The 23035-nt window shown below is 34.0% G+C and overlaps 1 protein-coding gene across 1 annotated transcript in view; it reads left to right on the top strand.

The window, feature by feature from the left end:
- eya (eya transcriptional coactivator and phosphatase 2) overlaps positions 1 to 23035 on the top strand; it is a 179324-nt gene that overhangs the window by 1138 nt on the left and 155151 nt on the right. The window contains exon 2 of the mRNA XM_072541267.1: positions 22929 to 22975. Within this exon, the coding sequence (XP_072397368.1) occupies positions 22929 to 22975 (47 nt within the window). The remainder of the gene's footprint in view (positions 1 to 22928; positions 22976 to 23035) is intronic.

The following is a 23035-nucleotide window of genomic DNA, read 5'->3' as shown; positions in this document are numbered from 1 at the left end:
TATTGAGATTTCCGGCTAAGGCCAGATGTAAAAACCTTATACGAGAGAAAACAAAACTGTGTTTCTCATATAGGCTAAGACATCTAGACACCATAAGATAAAATTTTTTATGTCATTTAAATATACAACGGTTCATTCCCTAGAAAATATTTTTCATTTATTTTGATATCTTGTTTAGCTTTCACGTTTTTTTTTATTTTGCCAATAATTACTGATTGAACGTTAACAGCGATGGGAAAGCGGACGGTTGAATGAAAGACCAATCAACCAATTTGACAATATCTGGTGTTACTTACGAGCTCTATAATATATAACTATATAGTATAGTTTGAATCTTGATATAATTTGAGTACACTTTCGGAGCATGTTATTGTTCTATGAGCGTTATAAGTTATAACAAATTCATTTTTGTTCTTATGTGGTCTTTCTCGACTCCTTAAAAATCTAACTAGATATCCCACTCTTACTGAAAATATTTCCATTTGGGGGCATGCACTGACAACCACTAATTTATCCTTTCCAACCTCAATTAGATATTCCTAATTAATTAGATACAATAATAATAGCAGAATGTTATCTAACATTCTCTAGCTTTTTCTTTCTTCTTGTATGTAGGCTTAAAAGCCTGTTTCTTCTTAAATTTTTGCCTCCTAAATTGTTTAAATTATCGCGCCATCTTTTTCTTGGTCTGCCAATACTTCTTCGTCCATGTGGTGACTTATCTCGTGCTATTCGTACTATCTTATCCCCTGCCATTCTACTAATGTGTTCGTTCCACTCCTGTTTCCGTTTTGTCACCCATCCATTTGTTTTCTATATTGCATGCTCTTATCTTTTCGCTTCTCTCCCTATCCAACCGACTTTTCCCTGATATTCTTCGAAGTATTTTCATCTCTGTTGTTTCTAGTAGTCGTCTCGTTTTAGATGTGTCAGGTCTTTTCTCCGCCGTGTATGTTAATATAGGTCTAATTGCTGCTTTATAGATTCTTGTTTTTGTGTCTTGTTTTAGGTGTTTGTTCTTCCAGATTGTGTCATTAAGAGATCCCGTCGCTTTACTTACCTTTTCGTCTTATGTCTTGGCGATTAATGCGGCGTCGCGTCGTCTGCATAACATATTATTTGGATTTCTTTGTTCCCCATTCTTTAACCAACACCTTTACGTACTGCTTGTATTATTTCGTCTATTATTTTATATTAAAGAGAAGTGGACTTAACGAGTCACCCTGTCTGTCTCCGCTTTGTACTGGTATACACTGTGTTAGTTTTCCTTTTATCTTTGCCTGTAGTTGATTATAGAAGTAGATGTTTTGTAAGACGTCTTCAACTTGGATGAGATCGAAAGCATTTGTCAGGTCTATACACATAGATATGCTGTTTTATTGTACTCAATGGCCCTTTCTGTGATTTATCTTAGTACAAATACGCCGTCTACGCAGGATCTTCCGGAAGCCTTGTTGTTTATCTGATAAAGTTGTTAGTTTATTGATTTTGTTGGTTAGGACTTCTGTGGTAAGCTTAAGTGGGTGTTTAGTAGATTTATACCTGTATAATTGTTGGTGTCTTCTTTATCTCCCTTCTTGAACATTGGTATCATTATGCTATTTATCCATGCGTCTGGTATCTTGTAGTGCAATATTAGTTTTTGTATAAGTTTTGTTATCTCTAGGGTTATACTTTCTCCTCCGTGTTTTAGAAGCTCGTTGGTTATTCTGTCTGGTCCCGGTGACTTTCTATTTCTGTGTGAATTTATAGCTATCTCTACTTCCTGAAAACTGATTTCTATTTCGTGTATTCAGGTACGTTATTGTGTTGATTATTATTTTCCCTTCCTTTAAACAGTTCCGTCAATTATTATCCTATTATACAGTGAATACAATTTGGGAAAAATTAAAGACCCACCAAAAAAAAAAGCTTATAATACGCACTGTTGACTGATAGAAGCGAAAATTAAATGACTAAAAATAAATGAAGAAAATACAAGCATAGGTTAATCTCAAGGAAAAATTGTAATAAAGATTGAATAATATTTATTCCAAAAAGTAGAGAGGTTTACCTATCTAGGTGTAACAATAGACAGCTCAAACGACAGGACCACATATATAATTGAAATAATAATAAAAAATAAAAATAAAAATAAAAACGTTTATTGTCATTCTAAGATATTTACATGTCAAAAACTTAAGATATTTTTGCCTTCTTTCTTCGGCGTCCCGCTCGTGCACCGCCAGCGCTTGAATGAAGATTTCTCCTTTCAGCTTCTGGGTTTTCCTGGGTGGTGTCCTCGTCTGCTTCTGTAGGTACTTAAATCGGCAAACGTACCTACTTCCCTGCACGCCTGGTTAGACCCTGATCAGGTGGTCGATCAGTCTGTGGGTGGATCTATGTATCCTCTGGATCCTGTTCTTCTCGAGGATATCCCTGGTCTTTCGAAGTCTTCGTGTGGCCTGGTTGAAGAACCACCTGGTTCTGTTCTCCGCCACTTCCCTTAGTGGCGTGTATCCTAACCTGTTCTTGATCGTCGCGTTTGTAACTCTATCCTCCCATGCTGCTCCGTCGATGATTCGGTAGCATGAGTTCTCAGTTGCTTCCAACTTTTTCCAGTGTGATTCCGCAATGGAGCTCCACACTGGTATAGCATACAGAATCACCGACCTAACATATGCTTGGTAGAGTTGAATTTTCTTCGCCTTCGAAAGTGGACTGGACCTAAAAATGAAAGGAAGTATTAGTTTTTTAGCTGCATTAGCTTTTACCTTAGTTTTTTGTGTATGCATATAACTGAAAGAGTAAAATCGGGCTATAGAACATAATATTGGAAATACCAAAAACTACTAAACGAGGGACATATCAGTAAAACACCAAAATGAAAATATATAAAACAGCAATCAGAGAATCTTGTAACAGATTATTACAAGAATTTAGTAAAAAAAAACAAAATGAGAAAATCAGAAATAATTATGACTACACACTTAAAATAATTGCTCTTCTGTGCTCGGCGCTCAAAGCTCCCTGGCAACCAAGACAAATATCGCGACCTTTCCTGTTTTCACTTTGTTGGGCAAATGTGGCAACGTTTATGGCCTACTAGAATATTGTCCTGCATTTGCCCTACCCTCTTATCTTCTTTTCCCAAAATCTAGCATTAATAAACGCAAAGATCTTGGCATCGGTTTAATTTTTAGTCTTTCCTCAATATATGTTGTATATATGTAGTTGAAATAAAAAATAAAATATGCATTAATTCCTGCTCCATCTAAGATTCCATGCAACACACTAGGAGGCCACCTACAAGTTTTTCTTCCAACAGTTTTTGAATGGCACAGTTGGTCCTATGTATCTACACCCCCTTTATTGTCCTTGTAAAAAAGCTCTATGATCTACTATTCCATTTGTGCGAAAGGTTAATAACAAGAGTACGATTTTACCTTTTTTGGGAGAAAAAGATAGCAGAGTTTTGTTACAGTCGTATGCAAAATCTGAACTAGAAAAAGTTCGCTTCTTTAATAGAAATGATGGTGGTATATCAGATTTATTTTTTCTTAAGGTCCCAACTATAGTAAATTTCTTTTGTAGTAACTTCTCTGCTAGATCAGAAAATAAGAACCAGTTGTCCATTGTAACATTTTTATTAGTTCCATAACTACTTTCACGTAACTTTAGGACATATTGCGTTGGTAAAGAGTCTTATTTTTTTGTTCTGATTTCTTTTCCAATATAAGGAATTCCAGATACCATGTAAAATGTTTTAGAATCGCACATTATTACTATTTTTATTCTGTATTTATCGGGTTTACCCCGACAATATCCCCCGTTTACAAAGTCTACATTTGGAATGTAAACTTTGAAACTACAACGCTCACGGAAACTAAGGAGTTGTTTATCAATAGTTACATATGGTCAAGGAGTATAAAGGGCTTGACATCTTTCATTAAACTTTTCCCAAACATACCGGATTGGAGCAAACTTATCATTTCTTTGTCTATTTTTTCTTGCTTCTTTTTACTCAAATTGCAGACAGTTGATTAAAAAATAAATCGTTTTGAGCTCATAGTCGCTCTAAGCAACACTAAACTGTTTTAACCACATATCTAAAATGTTCAGGTGATTTGAAATTAGAAAACCGCTCATATATAAAAGCCGCAGGAGAGCGCGAATTTCTTGACTGCACATTTTTTGTACAAAATATTGCTTTGTGTACTTATGAGACTGTCTTTCGATTTCTTCATTTGTATGTTGAGTAATTGTGTCTATAATTTCATCTGTGTAAAATAATTTCCAAGCAGGTAATTTATCATTTACCTTCTTGGCATCACCTTTTGGTCCGGGTCTGCGTGAAACTTCATTTTTCATCGATTTTCGTGTATTTTTAGTACAGTATGGATTGGTAGACCATTTGTATCCGTTCTTTCCATATTAAATTTTTCGTCGTAGTTCGACATCATCATCCGATTCACCTGTTCATCTGCAGAACACTTATCATGTTGGACACTATCTGTTTCAACACCATCCTCAGATTTTTCATCATCGCTGAGTTTAATTCGAACCTCATCAGCTTCCTCCAAATCTGTTTCTTCTGCTTCATACCGTCGTAGTAACTTTATTTATCCTTGAGCCAGATTTTTGTTACTTGAAGCCATCTATGTAAAATATCACGTTTGTCACAAAAAGCGTAAAGTGGTCCGACGCGGAATTTTTCAAGAAATCAAACACTGGCTAACAAGATGCCACCGCTGGGTAACAAGACACTAAATGCTGGTAAGGTACTGAGAATTATAAGTTCCTTCTACTGCTGTAACGGTATACAACAGATATTTAGAGGGGAGTGGTGTCGCCACAAGACACCATCTTATGGTTGTAGGGTTAATAAAGAAAAAGAGGAACAAAAATAGAAAGGAATGAAGCTTAATCACCAATCGGGCAATCCCACAACATAATGAGTTGTAACAAATAATAAGAGAATAAGAAAAGTAAAGAAAAGGCAGAGTGATTCCTCGCGAAAAACGGATCAGAAGAGCTCTCCACCCTTTTAAAAATTGTTTTTTTTTTCAAATAATTCATGCAATAAACTATAAATAGTTACAGGAGTACATTGACGGTGTTAGAGTGCTAGAAGTGGACTAGTAATAGAGAATCATTATTTTCATTAAAGTGTTGATACAAAGATTCATCATTTCTGTCATAAGTTTTGAACAGACGTTCAATAAGCTACAACACGAGACACTATTTCAAATGTATTTGGATGTCAGTATACCATAATTACCAGGATATTCATGTTCAGACATTCAATATTCGAAATATTCACGTTACACAGAAACAGTTTGTTATACAACAAACAAAGAGGAGTCAGACAGGGATGTGTTTTGTCGTCAATTCTTTTTAACATAACTATTTAAAGAAACAATATTTGAAAAAGACTTATTACAAAAAGATTAATCAAAGCCAAATTATTCTGATACACAATATGATATTATTGGATGATAAGGTCCTACTTGCAAGTACTATATAAAAACTAAAAAAAAAAATAGCATTTTCTGCCAGAATTATAAACTTAAAATAAAATGATTAAATGGTTAATGTAAACATTAACATAATGTCACCCAAAGGGATGCAGTTGGAGATAGAGAAAACTATAAATATTGGGATCTCTGATAACACAGAACTTTAAAAGAGACAAGACAATAATTGTTGAAGCAATAATACTCAAATGATACATGATCTCAACATTGTCCATCGCATGAACTGACTCATAATAATATGGAAATCACTCATAAAATATGAGTTGTTTTCTATTTATTTATTTTTACAAATTTATTTACTAAATACAGTTTATAATTAAAATTTTGTATTGTGCAGTACTATATTATGTATTTATACACCGAAGCGTCCGAATTTTTTTCTATTATAAATTGTCTGGATTATTTCGTTTTGAGTGACGTAGGTAAATCGAAAATGAATCTTTTTATCGGTTCTTACTAAGCGGGAAGTGCACGTGTTATTTCAGGCTCAGTTGTGAGGTTTACTGCTACTTCACTTTTATTATTTACGATTCACAAGGTGTTTATTTTATCACAAAACTAGTACAGAGGAATAACTAAAATAATGGTGGAAGTTATTTAACTTTTACTATATACCACAAATTTATCTTTCTAATTTAGGTACGTAACTTAGAAAAACTTTGTTTTTCTTATTCTTCTCTATTCTCAAAAATTTCAATACATTTCCATTCTCGATTTTAACTGTAAGTAAGGTCTACTTAGTTATAATGTATGACTCTTGTGGTGGTTTTTAATATAGTTAGATTGTTCCATATAGCTTTATTTTGCTAAAGGGTAGATTTTACTCTTGCAACACAACCTACTAATCGCCAATATTACACTTAAACTTCAACGCATTAGCAAACACCATAAAACCCCTAGATTGGAAATAAGGAAATTGAAGGACCCTGTCCTTCATAAGAGAGAATCTCCAATAAAAAATATTTGGGTGTTTTGATAAATCGGACACTAATATATATCTCCTCGATTCATGCAAACAGTTATTAAACAATTCTGTAAGAAATAAAGCTGGATGAACGATGAGATGAATATGATGGAACAGTGCAGACAATCCAAGAACAAAGACATTTTTAACTACAGATGGCATGTGAGGAAGAGCACACTTCAGTTTAAAAGATTTTTGGTTTATAGTATCTTAGATTGTTAGTTTTTGAATACGCTTTAGCGCCTGCTGTTGAGCCGCCTCTGGGACTCAGGTTCGCTAACTGGACCCTTTTTTGTTGTCACGAAAAGTTACAACAATAAGTTGTTTTGGCCACGAAAATTTAGATAATATATAGCAGAGCCCGCTGAAGCATGCTGGAAGAAGGCTAATGAGGACACCTGGAACCCGCCTAATAGACAATTCATTTAACATACTAGCGATTAAGCAACTCAATTCACACGTCCACCATTAAATCGCGGAAAATTTTCCTGTGGTTTCGGTTCACTTACTTAGTAGGGTAAGATAGTTTCGACAGGAAATTTTCCTGAGGGTCTCAATCACTTTGTTCTGTCAGAGCAGAGATGAAGTTGGTCATAATGCAGCTTGCTAAATATTATTTATAAGCAACGTTCATTTTAATCTGCAGTTGATTTAATTGGTAGAACCAGAAGAACCTTTCACATAGTTATTTTTTCACGTTTCAATACCATGGTTTTTTTATTTGTATATGTACTGTGATAAATTGATCATTTATTTGTACTCACCTTTTTATATTTCCATTATCTAGCGTTCAGTTGGGTTATGATTTAAAAATTCATGTCTGTCTTTTATGTAAATCAAATCGAGAAATCATGTTAGATTTCAAAATTCACTTCTGTTGTGAATTGTATTTTTTGTTGTTGTGTAGATAATTAATTAATTTTTTAAAATTTTCCAAATGCTGATTTTCTTCTGTAAAATATAACCTACCCATTATTCTAACCAATTCATTAATTTTGGTTTGAAATAAGCATTCTACAGTAGACCAAGTTGATATAATAATAGATATAATAGAACATATTGTAAGAAAGTATGTTCTACTATCTTCTTAGATGTAGCCCATCTCAATAGATAGAAATTGTAGTGACTTGCAGTTATGCAAAATATCGTCATCTGCCGGTTTTTTGGCCGAGAGTCTACAGCTAAGTATCCATCTCCATGAAACAATCTCATAGTAAGAAGCTTATTATAAATTATAAGCCGATTCCTATCCATTTTCCGCAGTATTTCGTCCAACAGTTCTAAAAATCTTAAAATAATACATTTCGCATAGTACTCCAGTCGTCGGAGACGAAAATGTCACTGAATCTCTAAAAATCATACGAACAAACTAAATTTTGCCGTGAATATCAATTTTAGGACGCCAGAAAGGATGCAAAAAGGTTTGCCACTTTTACCCTCTTTCTCCTAAAACCCTCGTAGAGGGGGAAAACGGAAAATAATCGATTTACCAAGAATCTGTACGCCAAAGAAAAAAATATTTCAGATAAAAAGTATAACTAAGATAGTTAACCAACACTTGAAGCGATCGGCAATTTTTAATGGCAGTTCTTCTTCTTCTTCATGTGCCTTGTCCGTTCCGAACGTTGGCAATCAACATGGCTATTCTGACTTTGTTTACGGCAGATCTGAATAGTTCAGCAGATGACAGTAATGGCAGTTACGCGCGCGAAATTAATGGTCAATAAAATTTTTATCAGCTCGACGGTAAAAATTCGATATCTTTTGATCCGAGTGTCCTATCGACAAAAATCAACATGCGTTTTATAGGTTTTATAGGTCAAGAGTGCAGCTTTTGTACGAAATTTTTGTATTTTGCAGCAAATAAACTAAGTATTTATAGGCGTTAAATAAATATACGTGGAGTGATTTTTGCCAATTTTTATGATTCTCATGAGATCAATACAATTTATCCCTTTATTAACCGGCCACTGTGGAGTTTCGATAACTAGAGCCTAACCTTTAAAATCTATAACATGAAATTTTAGTTTTGAGTTTTGGCAACAAATGTGAGGCATTTGAAATATGCATAAAAAACGCTGAATTTAAACTTTCACATTATAAACGATCTAAAACATTCAAAACTGCTCTTTTTCAATGATGCTAGTACGTTTTTTAAAACAACCCATCTTCTGCTACAAATTACACTCAAAACTATCTTCTTGGAGGCATTTCCCGTGACGTGCGATCGTTTGTAATGTAAAAGTTTATATCTGCGTTTTTTAGTCATATTATCCTTAAATTTGTTGCCACAGCTCAAAATTCAAATTTTATCAAGAAGAGGGGGTTTTAGGAGAAAGCCCGGGGGTAAAAGTGATAAACTTTTTTGCATTTTTTTTGGAGTCTCAAAATTGATATTCTCAGCAAAATTCAGTTTGTTCGTATGATTTTTAGGGGTCAAATCTCTGACGACTGGACTATAGATACTTTGAAATAAAGCAAGCCAGTAGAACGCTCAGTTTTGTAGGTTTTGATAATTCTGCTTTAAGATATAGTAAGGCGGCTGGTTGTTCTGGTAATTAAATATGACATTAAAAATATTTATTTTTTACTATACCTTTAAAGCAGGACATACCGTATGTGCTATAATTTAATTGTAAGTGTAATTTGTAAATTAGTTTTGATCATTTTTTATTTACATTTCACCTCTTTTATTTACATTTCACCTCACAGGCGCCCACCCTCTTATCGCATGCTTGCATTGATAACTGATGCAGAATCGCTTTTGTAATTAAGTACTCTTGTTTTTGTTAGAATTATTGCAAGTAAAACTTTATAAAAACAGAATTAAATCTAAAATTAACGTAAGCATACAGATCAATTTTTTTTAATTTCAGCAAAAAATGCAAGCATATCCCCGCTCTTTTATTTATTTTAAAGGTAAAAATGCTAAAAATATAACAACTAACACCAAATAGCAATATAAATAGTAAAAATATATTAATTCATTTTCTCCTTCCATATTTTCAACGTCACTATCATCATTCAATTCAATGATAAATTTATTTCCACCAATAATGTGGAAGTGCCCAATATTCTTATAGTATTCTTCAACTTTGATCACTTTGTCGATTGTTGTCTACCAGACTTCTTTGATATATTTCTTCTTCTAAATGTGCTTATCTTCTAGAGATGTTGGCGACCACATTGACCCATCTTATTCTATTCACAGTAGCTCGAAATAGATCTGTTGATGTTAGACCAGTCCATTTCATAAGATTTACTAGCCAGGATATACGTCTACGTCCAGGGTCTCTCTCACCCTCAATCTTGCCTTGTAGAATCCACTGTAGATGTCGGTATTTATAATTACGCATGATGTTTCCGAAGTAAGCCAATTTTCTGTTCTTTACGGTGTTAATACTTTCTGCGTCTTTTCTTAGGCTCTGGAGAATAGTTATGTTACTTGTGTGGTGTATATATGAGACCCTCAACATACATCGGTAGCACCACATTTCAAATGCCTCTAATCGTTTTATGGCATCTTCTGTAAGGCTCCAGCTTTGTACTCCATAGAGGAGGACACTAAATAAGTTGCAGAGAATCTTCCTAAGGCTGCTGAAAGAGCTTCTGGCTTTTTCAATGTGAGTTTTTATTTCGTAGCTGTGATCCCAAATATCCTTAATATTGCAGCCCAAATAGCATATTTTTTTCACTCTTTCTAACGGAGTATCATTAATTGTAATTTGGGCGTTTATGTTGGTGTTCTTACTAATGATCATTATTTTTGTCTTCTTGCAATTTAGGCCGTATTTGATACATGCTTCTCAACGAAATCCATCATCCTTTGGAGCACCTGCTCACTATCTGCCAGCAACACTGTATCGTCTGCATATCTAATATTGTTTATAAGTTGGCCATTTACAGCAGTTCCATCTTCTGATTCGTCCAAGGCCTCTCTAACTCATTTTTCTACTGTGAAGATCTCAGACAGTTCATTTTCTAATCGCACTGTTGCTTTTTGTTGGAGATATAAGTTTAAGATCGGTCTTATATCCTTACCATCGAGTCTTAATGTTTTTAGGATATCGATTAGTTTATCGATTAATATATAAATATATTAGATACTTCTTATTTAATTACCTCAATTATCTTCGTATCAAATGTAGGAAAGGTAATTGCACGTCTTATTTAGTGTGTCCATGCTTTTCGAAAATACTCTCTAGGGCGTATAATTTGTTAAATGGCTTGGTGTAGAACCTAAAGTTGTTTTTTATATATAAAACCTTCGACTTGCAAATCATTTTCCATTAAAAAGCTTTGCAGTTTAACTTCTTTTGAAGATGTATTTGGTATTTTACTGAGCTGTCAGGAATGATAGGAAGCGTTGTCAAGCACTATTACACTATTTGGCTCCAAGTTTGCTATCAGTGAGTTTTCGAACCATTCTTCAAAAATATCAGCTACCATATTCTTGTGGTATTCAAGGTTACGAACCTCTATTGTCTTTCCACATAATTTTAAAGCATTCTCAGAACCCCTTCCTCCGCAATGTATGTACAATAATAATTAGCTGCGATCCTTTATTTGCAGGTATTTTTGATATGCACATGTTTGAACCATCTGCCAATCCTTTCTGAACCGTATGGTGGGTATCTAGGTTTACATTACGTCTGTTGACTATTCTTTTGCTTTCCACAACTGCTTGACGTTTATTTGTTGTTTTAAACTTAAAAGCTCTTTTTCTTTATCTAATTTTAATCAGTTTTACCACAACAGTTCATGTTTCGACCGGTTGTTTCCAATTTCTTTCTTATTATTTCTATTGTAGGTATGTATTTAATTGCTTCTGTAACAATCGTATATTGTGATTTTAATAGTTTTATAAATGAAGCATCTAAAGGTCTTGAAAAATTTATAGCCACGTCGTCGCTTCTTGCGATGATGGGGTTTATTTTTAACTATTTTGTATACAGTTGAAAGTGCAATTTCTGTTGCTTAGTTGCTTGTATTAGTTTTTCATCCAAGCCGAATTTTTATGCAGATTTTTGTATACATAGTTGCTGTGTTTCAGCATTTAAATACCCAGCAATTACATTCACACTGGTACTAGTACTGGAGGCACTTTCTACATAATCGGTGTTGTTATCGTACTCAATATTTTCAACCACATTATCCCACGGACGCCACGTCATAGTCAAAATAAGTAAATTGCAGTAAACAACACTAAACTCTAAACTCTACTAACGAAATGCTTCCCAACTAAACGCTTCACACACAGGCATGCGATCGGTTGTAAAAGAGAAGGAATCAAACGTCGCATCTTGTCGCGACTATACACAATGTTGGTGGTATTAGAGTTGAAGCATATAATACACTAATATACTCATATATACACTATATTATACTTGTGGCATTCGAGAGCTAGAACAAAATACAACTGTTACATTCGCAGATAACACAGCTATCAAATAGCAGATGACAGTAGTCATGAAGTTGCTGATAAGTTGTAGGTAAAAACAAAACCTTACGAGTTAGAATAAAAAAAGAGCATGGTATGATGCAGTTTCGCATGTAAAGCTGGTAATTATTTGTTAAATATAGGAAAAGGTACCATAGAACGGACTTCTAATTGTAGGAAATTGTTGGCAACTTATGTTAGAGATGAATGAAATTGCAATGCCATAATGCCAATAATGGGTTTTTGCACACAAATTATTTATCCCAAAACTGTTCTGCCATGTACTTCTTGTGGCATCATAGTTTTATCCGAAAGGTCTATCTATAATAATTTACTAGTCTATAAAAAATTCTTTGTGTGTTTAATATGGTAGTCTACCCTGGAGCTTTTAATATTTTAAATCTTTCTTTATAGCTTATTCATGAAAAATATATTTGTACACAATCAAGTATTTTATTGTATAGTTTGTATAGTTACTTACAATATTTTATATTGTTTATAGAAAATAATCAACTTGACAGTGTTAATTTTAAAACAATGCATACATTAAATCTTAATCAACAGTATTACACCGACGGAAACAAGATGACACCATACGTCATTTATCATTGATATATCAGAATACATGCTGAATTACAGGCGGAGATATTAAGTGATTGATAATGATGACGAATATTCCAAACTATGTTGAGTTATAACTGTAAATAAACTCGAGCTTGCGTTTTACTATCTCATGTATAAATTATGTAATTATTTTATAGTTGTAGATGAAAGAATTGTAAAAGAAAGTAATCCAAACATTTAAAGACTGGTGATTGCTAAGCAAAAAATATTCAAGGTCAACAAAAATAAGATAATTTGAAGTCATATGAATAAATATTTGACTTGACTTCTTTAGAAGTGTTATTGGTTATTGTAGTAGACCAGACCGTATCTGTTTTGGGTTGGGTAAATCATTATTATGATCCTATTTTTGTTTTGCTTAATCGTTTGGAAATATTAGAAATGGTAATTTCAGTATGCGGGTAATTTAGGTGAGCTAATTTTTTTTATGAAACAATTTGTGAAAAAAAACTAAGAAAAATTCAATTTTTTGTTGCTATATCTCGGCAGCTAGCATTTTAGAAAAACTTTGTGAAGGCAAAAAAAATTTTGCAATTAAATTTCTTGCAAGATAGAGTCGAAAAAAGGGTCAAAAATCAATGTTTAATAATCTTTTTCAGCTATTAAAAAGCCACATAGAACCTTCAAAATTTCAGCAATCGATTAAGTACTTAGTTTTTGTAAAATAATTTTACAAACTAACTTTTTGAAAAAAAAGTTATTACTTAATTTTAAAAATTATGAAGAGCCAACAAAAAAGTTTTAAATACTTGAAAACATTTTTAACATATAGAAGTGCATTCTTCTTCCGGATGGTCCGGAAATTATTGCAGGATACGGATTTTGTTTCCTTTGGTAAAGCAATAAACGTTGACTTCTGCCATGATCGTGGTATTTTACTCCGTTTAAATGTATGTCAATGAATATTTTTGTTAGTCGTTGAGTACCGTCGGTCGGTGTTAAATAGCTTTGTGAGTTGAGCATAATATATGCATTGTCAGGTCCAGGAGCTTTACCATCTTTTAGTTGAGATATTGCTTTTTCACTTCATCTGATGTGATTGGTAAGTGGTCATTACATATGTAGGACGAAGATTGTTCGGATCTATTATCATCAAAGAGTTCTTATATGTATTTGGCCCATATGCATATTTCTTCATTTTTATCTGTGATAATGTTCCCCTGTTGATCTTGCAGTTTGCTAACTGTGTTGGATTTTTGAAGACCAGCCGCTTGTTTTACCTTTTTATGCATATTAAATGTATCGTGTTTTTGTTCCAACAACTCTATCTCTTCACACTGTTTTTTAACCAATTTTATTTGGCCTTTCGTATTTCGGTTCTTATTTGTGTCTGAATATTTTTGTACAGTCTCTTGTTATTCTTTGATTTTCTTCTTTCTTCCATGAGTTGCAGTATATTATTGTCATTCATCCAATTTTTCCTCTTCTCTTTATTTTCTATTAGATGTTCTTCTCTGATCTTATTAAAGGTTTCACAAAACGTGCATTCAAACGTTCAAATAAAATTTGAATAGTTGAAATCCGTTAAATAGGACAGGCTATGGAATTTTTTCAACACAATTTTTAAGCTGTTTTCTTATGAAACAAAGTTTACAGAAAACTAACTCGCACCATTTAATATTGATCAAATAATAAACATCAAAAAGGCAATTTTTAAATCATTATACGGTAAAGCCCAAAAGACCTGCTCTATTGAAACTGCATTACCAATACATTCAGATATATTCTGTCCAAAATCAAACAACACACGAGAGATCAAAAGACTGCATCGATAAAATACCCTGTGAATGCAACAAAAACAGAGATTTTGACAAATCACTTATATGCAACCACGCCTGGGACAATGAACACAGAGTAAGTACAATCGAAAGATGCATCAATAATCATGAAAGAAGCAGCTCTCATCTTACTTAATGAAGAAAAACGGGTAGCAAACTGTTCAGCAGAATGTAGCAGGTTCTGGTTGCCAATACTAACAGAAGAAGTCAGCAACAAGAACATACCAACATTAACGGATTAATAGAAGGTAGACACATGTCTACAATTATACATAATACATACACAACACATAATACATAAACATATAATACATAATACACAAACACACAAAATAATCTGAATCTGATATCATCTTAAGTACAAAAACAACACCCTCCGAATTTTCAACTAAAAACATGACTTTTTGCCTACAGGATCGAGACCAAAGTAAGTCATCCGTCAAGCATGAAAAAAGCGTAACCCTAAACAACTTTCGGTTATAAAAACACATCTCACTATATGTATTAATAATTTTTTTTTGAAAACTATTTTCAGAGTGGAAATTGAAACGTCAAACAGCACTTAAAAATGATAGTTTCATTACAATATATTCTGGCTTAATCTCATATAAACAATGTTTAATCTTCTATAATTATTACAATTAGCCCAGATTTTAAACCCAGTATTTAATATTAAAGGGGTCTTAGGGGTTAGTCCTACTCAATTTGATTGTAGATCAAATAATAGAAGAAAATACCCCTCTGAACCTAGAATACTGGTTTCAGAACAACTCAGTAAGCTCAGTTTCTACGCCGATGACGCAACAATAATGGCCGAAACAGTGGATGGACAAAGCCACAGCCACGCTTCGAAAAAAAAAAAAAAAAACAGAACTTGGCTAAAAATTCATGTACAATTTGCGTGTTAAATTTTTATTTGAAAAGTGAATGAGAAAATATATCAGATTAAATACATCATAAAACTTTAATAAAAGGGATTAAACAAATTAAAAAATTGTAGTCAAAAAGAATATTGCGATGATCGAGTATCCAATAATGAAGATATTACTGTAATTTGTCCTACTATGGACTGGGTGCTACTGTACTAACTGTAATTTGTGTATTACATATCTAAAGGCATGAAGAAATAAATAAACAAAAACACTCAAATTCACAAATTATCCGTAGGTACTATCCAATTTAATAATCCTTTTTGGTCTTTATCTAACCTCCATTACCGTTTAACAGAACTGATTAATTTTAATGTTTCCATTGCTTTTTGTTTTTTAATCAGCTGTGTCTCTTCTCTTTAAAGTCAGTACATATTTTGTTATATAATCTCTTAGAAAATTTGTAAATTGAATGCCTACCTCATTTTTCTACCAAATTTTATTTGAATTATTGGTAAACTTTTTTTTCGAGGTTATAATTTTTCGTTATAATTATGGTTTGAGTACCATATTTATAGCCATTTCCTTTCACACTTCAGTAAGTCATAAAAATGTTATCCTAATACATTAAAACCATCAATAATTTTTATTTAGCGACAAGTAGGTACTTTATAAGTTTCACGTATTGTCTTAAGTATTTGGTTGTCTGATAAGTAACCTCTTTCGCTGATTATGACGCCACAATCTCAATAAAAACAGTTCTAGAAAGTGTAACCTTTTTTAGGCGTACATGTCAAATTTTAGTGCGATTCATTAGTATATTTTTGACAGCTGCATAAAGTTGACTTGCTCGGAAAAATGACGTATATGGAGAAACACGATTTTCGATCTCTCATTAAACATTATTATTTGAGAAACAAAACGGCGAAGGAAATAAAACAGAAGCTGAATAAATATTATGGACTCACGCTCCTTCAGACGACACTGTCAAATGTTGGTTCCGTGAATTTCGTAGTGTCTGTACATCTACATTGGATGAACCACACACTGGAAGGCCCTTCGATGTAGTTAGTTACATCAGACATCGTAAAGAAAGTCCATGAAATGCTGGTAGCTGGTAAAGTGAACGTGCGTGAACTGTTAGAGGCTACAAGAGTTAATAAAGAGCGCACTCACTAGTCATATTTTGAACGAAGTTTTGAATACGAAAACATTGCCCTGCCGATGAGTGCCTCGTTTGCTAAGCACTGACCAAAGACAAGATCGTATGACCACTTCTCAGCAGTTTTTGGACCTTAAAAGCGCAATGTGTCGGACTTTTGGGCGTTGATTAGTGTCTACTTCTACACACCAGTGAACAGAATGAACTCACGACAGTGGACTAAAGCCGGTAAAAGTGATCCAAAGCGGCCAAAAGATACAAATAGATGGTAGTTTAATGAGCAAAACCTGATGTCAGAAACCTTAAGTGGTTCATTTGAGTTAAACAAAAAATACGTATACATACATGCACACGTACGTGATGCTCATGCGGAAATCGTCACACAGCTGCACCACAACTGACTCATCATATGTGCTACGACACCAATCCCGGAAGTGTAACACAATCATGCCTAGGGGATGCCTGGTTCATGTTGACGTGATGCTCTAGACCTAGAGTGCTGTAATATGCCTATGATACCATTGGCACGGTATGTACGCACTGCCTGATACCGTTTGGTTCCAACTCGTAGGATAAAAATAGACACGGCGACAAAAAGAAAAGAAACCCAAAAGAGAACTCACAAATGTCTACAAATAAAAATATAAAGGGAACGAACACCTAGACGACCTCGGTCGCGGACTGTCTTTTCTCAAAGAGGTCTCATTGGCCTGAATTGGGGTCCTAAAGGCGAACCTTCAACCAATTTACTGCTATTAAAAGAAGGTTCTTTAGTACAATGAGAAGGTTTTATCTTGGCTAGATATAAGAGCGCTAAGTATAGCAGAGCAAATAAAAGGTTTATGGAGTGATGGCCAAAAGCTTATATATAGCACGCTTCGCGAAGTCCCGAGGACGTATGTAACAGTTAAAGGAAGGTGTACAATTAAGCCAATGGACTGCAGTATGACCGGTGGAGCAAAAAAGACAACTTCCAGAGAAAAAAAGAACTCAGAATATGTCATTATTTTCGACAGTTTAGTTACTTGAAAGAACTTTTGTTTAAAAATAGCATTTTTTTAGCTAATTTTATAACACCCATTACGAATTTACCGAACTTTTGTGATCCGCCTAGTAAGTAATTACTTAAAATAAAAATTAGCTATCTTTTGCTATTTTTTTAACATTAACAATAATTGTCGATATCTCTTTAGTCGAAAAACTTTTTTAATTCTATTCCTAACCTGTGAAATGTTTTCGGTCATTGTTTTAAATATTATTTTTATACATGATTATCCGCCTACAAGAAATCACGATAATTAATTTGCATTTATTTAAGTAAATATCATTCTAAACGACGCGACGGTTCTATTAAAGATCAATGATTGATAACTAATATCAAAATAAAAAATTACAAACATTATATACATTTTAATTTAGTTTTCACTTTCATTAAATATCGAATAGGCTTCTTGTTTTCACTGTGCTTACATTCGCCATATAAATATTTAAATTATTCGTATTTACTGCAAACAGTTAAAAGATGGTACAGTGATAGCCAGCCAGTTTTGTAGTTGAGTTTCTTGGAATTAATTGACGTGCTCGACGAGCTGGTCATAAAAAGTATTATCTCTATTAACTGTTATTTTAGCTAAATATTATATTAGCGACAATAAATTTACCCGGCTAAAATATGATGCAAAAGCATTCCTAATATTACTTTTATCTATTATTTAATTACTTGACTATGTATTTAAATTTATAAAAAAATGGAATGGTAACTAAGTTCAGACATTTCCAGTTGATACTATAAAGATGAATTTTGTTGTTTATTTTTTTTGTTTCCTTTTAACAATAAAGAAAGGAGTAATTATTGTTATTACTTTTATCTATTATTAAATTACTTTACTATTTAAATTTATAAAAAAAAAATGAAATGATGTTAAAACTAAGTTCAGACATAAAGATGAATTTTGTTGTTTATTTTTATTCGTTTCCTTTTACAATAAAGAAAGGATTACTTATTGTTGCTTCCTTGGTCGCGAATTGTGTGAGATGAGCGCGACACAGGGAGTCTGCGGCATGGGACAGAAAAAACAAAATTGCTTGGTAGTTGTGTTTTTGTTCAAAAACCGACTCGTTTCTAGCCGTATAAAAAATGTCGAATAATAACAAAATTCGACAATTTGAATGTGATGATCCTTATTATGACGCTAGATGATAGAGCTGCAAGGGATATTAAAGAACGTTTAGAAGGGGATATTCTTAATAGCTTTAAGAGAGGTTCACAAAAAACACATTATCGCACTAATCACGTCCATCTTTCATGAAAGCAAATCATGTATTTCATTTGTAATCAAATGTGGACGTGTCATCTGAACAATTTTTTTACCAGCCTAAGAAACTCGCGACTCATAATGTTTTTTTAATGCTTTTTTGTCTGTCAATGGAATATCTCGCGGTAAACGATTATCTCTTAGAGTTCCAATACACCCTATAACTTGATCAATACAAAGTAACAATGAACTTGTAAATAAATTGTAAGTATATAATTTATAGGAAAGGTTTTTTTACCATCGGGAAGCTCCCTCAACATTGACACTAACGGAGCAGTCGCCTTTCCAAACAACACTTCATCATTGTCCGTACTATTGGGATTTTTACCTTGATATAAATCAAAGTTCATGAGATATCCTGCATTAGTGTTCAATGACTACATTTTGTACTTTGTACCCAAAATGTATGGGTTTATAAACTGCTTACAACTGTGCCTCCTAAGATATTTTACCACACTCTGATCATACTTGATTTTTGCTTTGGGAACAAAATGTTGTAGAACTTTATTTTTTAGAATATTCATCAAAGAGCGGATTTTCCAGACTTTGTCGTTTTTATCTGGTTTACTGTTATCAGCAAAATGCAAAAACTGCATCACTTGTTCGAACCTATTTTTCCTCATTGAGTTTTTCACGATTTCATTGCCCATGTCATGTTTTGAGTCCCACCAGTGGTTCCTAGCTGGCTTGTGGTTGTATCCACGCAAAAATTGGAATAGCAGGAGCACACTATACCTCTTCTCTAGTTATATTTGGAACTTGTGCGTTTCTAAAAACAGCATACTTTCTAGTCTCATTTTTAATATGGGAAATTATGTTTTCATCCCAGAAATTTTCAAAAATTTCAACTGGAGAATGGTTAGAGAAATATGAAAAATAAGCACAAAAGAAAGCGGCGCTTTGACTTATCAAATCACCAATGGTCCAGGAAACGTTCAAATTTTCTTTCACTTGCTTTTTAGCATTTGCTGATGATCTGTAACGCCCAGCCCCGTCAATATCATTATATTTATTTTGGAATATCTTTCACCATTTCGTAAAATAAGTTCAACAGGTACCCTAAGAATTCTCCAGGACAATCTGTTCAAATCGTTATCTTTCTCATCACCAGACTCCTCGTCTGTAAGCACATTTAATTCTGGGAGTTCAATATATATAGCCTCAACGTCTAAAGTTTTACCGCCATCAATCATCTCCAGTGCTTCTTGAAGAGAAAGAAAACCTTTTTCTGGAACAAAAAAAAAAATACATTACAATTCTAAAATTCCGATGTTTGCTCCCATATGTACCTGGCGTTACATACACTCGCGATCATAAAATCCGGGTCACCTTGAAAATCGCCGTTATTTCATTTTTAACGAGCTTTATCGTAAATAATAATAACACAAATACAAACTAATGCATGTTTCTGAGAATTTTTGTCGGCTTAGCGGTTTCCTTTGTAATAAAGAATTTCAATAATGCCGATTTCGCGGAAAACTATACACTTCCCAAAATGAACGATACCTGTAACTGCCGCTTCTTTTAAATGTCTCATTTGTGCTTCGACTTTCTGTTCAAACGCAACAAACAAACGTTTATTATTGCCACCATTAATGTTTATTATTGTTTATTTTTTGCCAAAAATGCCTTGACTGTTTTTGAAACGGCACGCATTGTTGCGTTTGTGGAAGACGGTCACACTCAACGGCAAGTCGCAAGAACTGTTGGCGTAAGCCTGTCTACGATTCAACGAGTGCTTTAACGCTTTCAGAAGACGAGTTTGCTAACCAGACGACCTGGCTCTGGACGAAGAAGAGCGACCACGGCACGAGATGATGTGTTTCAGCTGCGGTTATGCATCGAAATTGCCTACAGGAAGTACGAAATTGCAATGTTAGCGTTGCAACAGTCAGGAGAAGACTTCGTTCTTCTGGACTATCTTCTCGGGTAATGGCTACAGGACCGCCACTTGGCCGTCTGCATCGAGTTGCACGACTAGCTTTTGCTCGACAATACGCGCATTGGGGAATTAATGATTGGAGCAAAGTGTTATTCTCAGACGAATCCCGTTTCAGCCTAACTGGATCCAATGGACGTGTAAGAGTTTGGAAGAGAACTGGTGAACGATTTTCACAAGCTTGCATTGCTCCAAGAATGCCATTTGGTGGAGGCTCGGTCATGGCTTGGGGAGGTGTATCTTCCGACTTCCGCACAGAATTACCCTTCATCGAAAATGGGTCCTTAACTGCACGAAGGTACATTACGGAGATTCTGAAAGAACATGTTATGCCCACCATGACAGGGCTTGGAGAAGACGCAGTTTTTATGCAGGACAACGTGCGACCGCAGGTTGCCAGGATCAGTATGCAATACTTGGACAAGGTTGGAATTACGAGGTTACCCTAGCTAGCTAGATCTCCGGATCTGAATCCCATCAAACATCTCTGAGACGATTTGAAAAAACGTATTCAAATCCATACACCCCCTCCTAACAACGCACAGGAGCTTAAGGATCTGTTAGTGAGAGAGTGGAATAACATATCACAACATGTAATCCGGAGAAAAATTGAGAATATGCCCCGTCATCTGCAAGAGGTTATTAGAGCAAGCGGAGGCAATACACGATATTAGTCATTGAAATTCTATCGATGTTTTACCACGTTCTGTAATTTCATTTTTTCTTTCGTGTGTCTGTTTCAACAATTTATTTTGTTTTCTGTTTTTCAATAAAAATAATAAAAAAACTGTTTTTTCTTTCTTTTAAAACAAACATTGATGACAAATAAAAAATACATTAGCCTAAAAAAAGGTTATTACTGCACCAGATGCAAAAATATTCAAGAGACTTGAAATTTTCAAGGTGACCCGGATTTTATGATCGCGAGTGTATATGTAACACCAAAAATAAAAGATATAATTTACAAAACCAGGATAAAATTTCGAATCATTATTTATATTATCAATAAGAAAAGACATTAAATAAGCTCAATTAAAAACACTTTAAACAGAATATAATAACAAAAGAATAGTAAAAATAGGCTTATTCAAGCTTGAGATCCATTTTTACCATAAATAATAATAAAGACCGGTACATCAAACACTCAACTAAATAAACAGGTTAGATCAAATCCTTGAATCGAACACTGAAAACTAGTGAACAAGTGTTCCTTCAAAATCATGCATGGCTATCTAGTTAGCATTAGAATCACTTCCCGAATTTTAGTCTGAAGATTTTAGCGGTTTTTGCGTTACATACATGTAACGCTAGGAGCTTAAGAGTTAAACCTGGTCAAGACCGAATTTGTATTTCCAGTCGAAACCATGATTCCCGTTTTGGAGTGCCATACAAAACTCTTCTATAAAATTTTGCACAAGTGTAAATTACCGAAATGGAGGAAAGTTTTAGAGAGACACACTCAGGCAACTCGAAAGAGTATCTGCATTTTGCCGGGCTTTGAAATGAAGCTATTTTATGAGAAGTTTCTAAAATGACGATGTATTCTAAACATCTAATATTGAAAAGTGTCCGAATGAATATTAAAGCGAAAGCGAAATTTTCTGACTAAGCTTCAGTTTTAGGCACAATTTCTGAGAGTACGATATCGAAACCATATTATGTTGATCGAGACCTTGCATAATAACATCAGAAACAATCAAAATGACAAATAATAATTAAAAGCATGAATTTTTATAAAAATTCTGGAGATTGTAGTCAGGAAGATGATAGAATTCTTAACCAAATGGCGTTTCACATTCCTCGATTATATTTCGTGGGTGTAATATTAATGTTTGTATGACGCTTACAAAGTAAAGGTTTACCTTGAGTAGAACGAGGGAGGATAAGCGGTTTGCCCTTAAAAGCGGCCGCTTCGCATTCCTAGTGCGTCTCATTCTCATTGCGAAAAGGGCGCAATGAGAATGAGGTGGGACACGCTGGGAGTCGAAATGTGGTGAACTGTGTCTGGAGAGAATACCCTGATGGAGGTCTGTAGCGATTCTGACGTGCAGACCGTCTTTAGTATTACTTAATTATTGAAATATTACGGCGTTGGTGGCGGCCGCAGCTCAGCGGATATTACTCCATCCAATTACTGATTTTTGAACCACATATATCATTCCCTTGTGTGATGTCGTTGATGACATTGAAGGTTGTGTATATTATTATTTGTATTTATTATTTCACATGGTAGACTAAACAGTTCTAGAATATAACAAAATAATATAATAGGTATGAGTTCTAGAGTTATATAACAAAATGAATATAAATTGTTCTTCTAGGTGAAGCGGTCCAGGGAAGATGGTGATTCTCCAACAGAAAAAGAAAGGTAACAAATCACATCAACTAATACCTTAACTAAACCTAACCAACCACAAAAAGCTTAAGA

Source organism: Diabrotica undecimpunctata, chromosome 8 (assembly GCF_040954645.1).
Source record: "Diabrotica undecimpunctata isolate CICGRU chromosome 8, icDiaUnde3, whole genome shotgun sequence".
Lineage (NCBI taxonomy): Eukaryota > Metazoa > Arthropoda > Insecta > Coleoptera > Chrysomelidae > Diabrotica > Diabrotica undecimpunctata.
The sequence above is the reverse complement of the archived record's forward strand: the minus strand, read 5'-3'. Positions and strand labels throughout refer to the sequence as shown.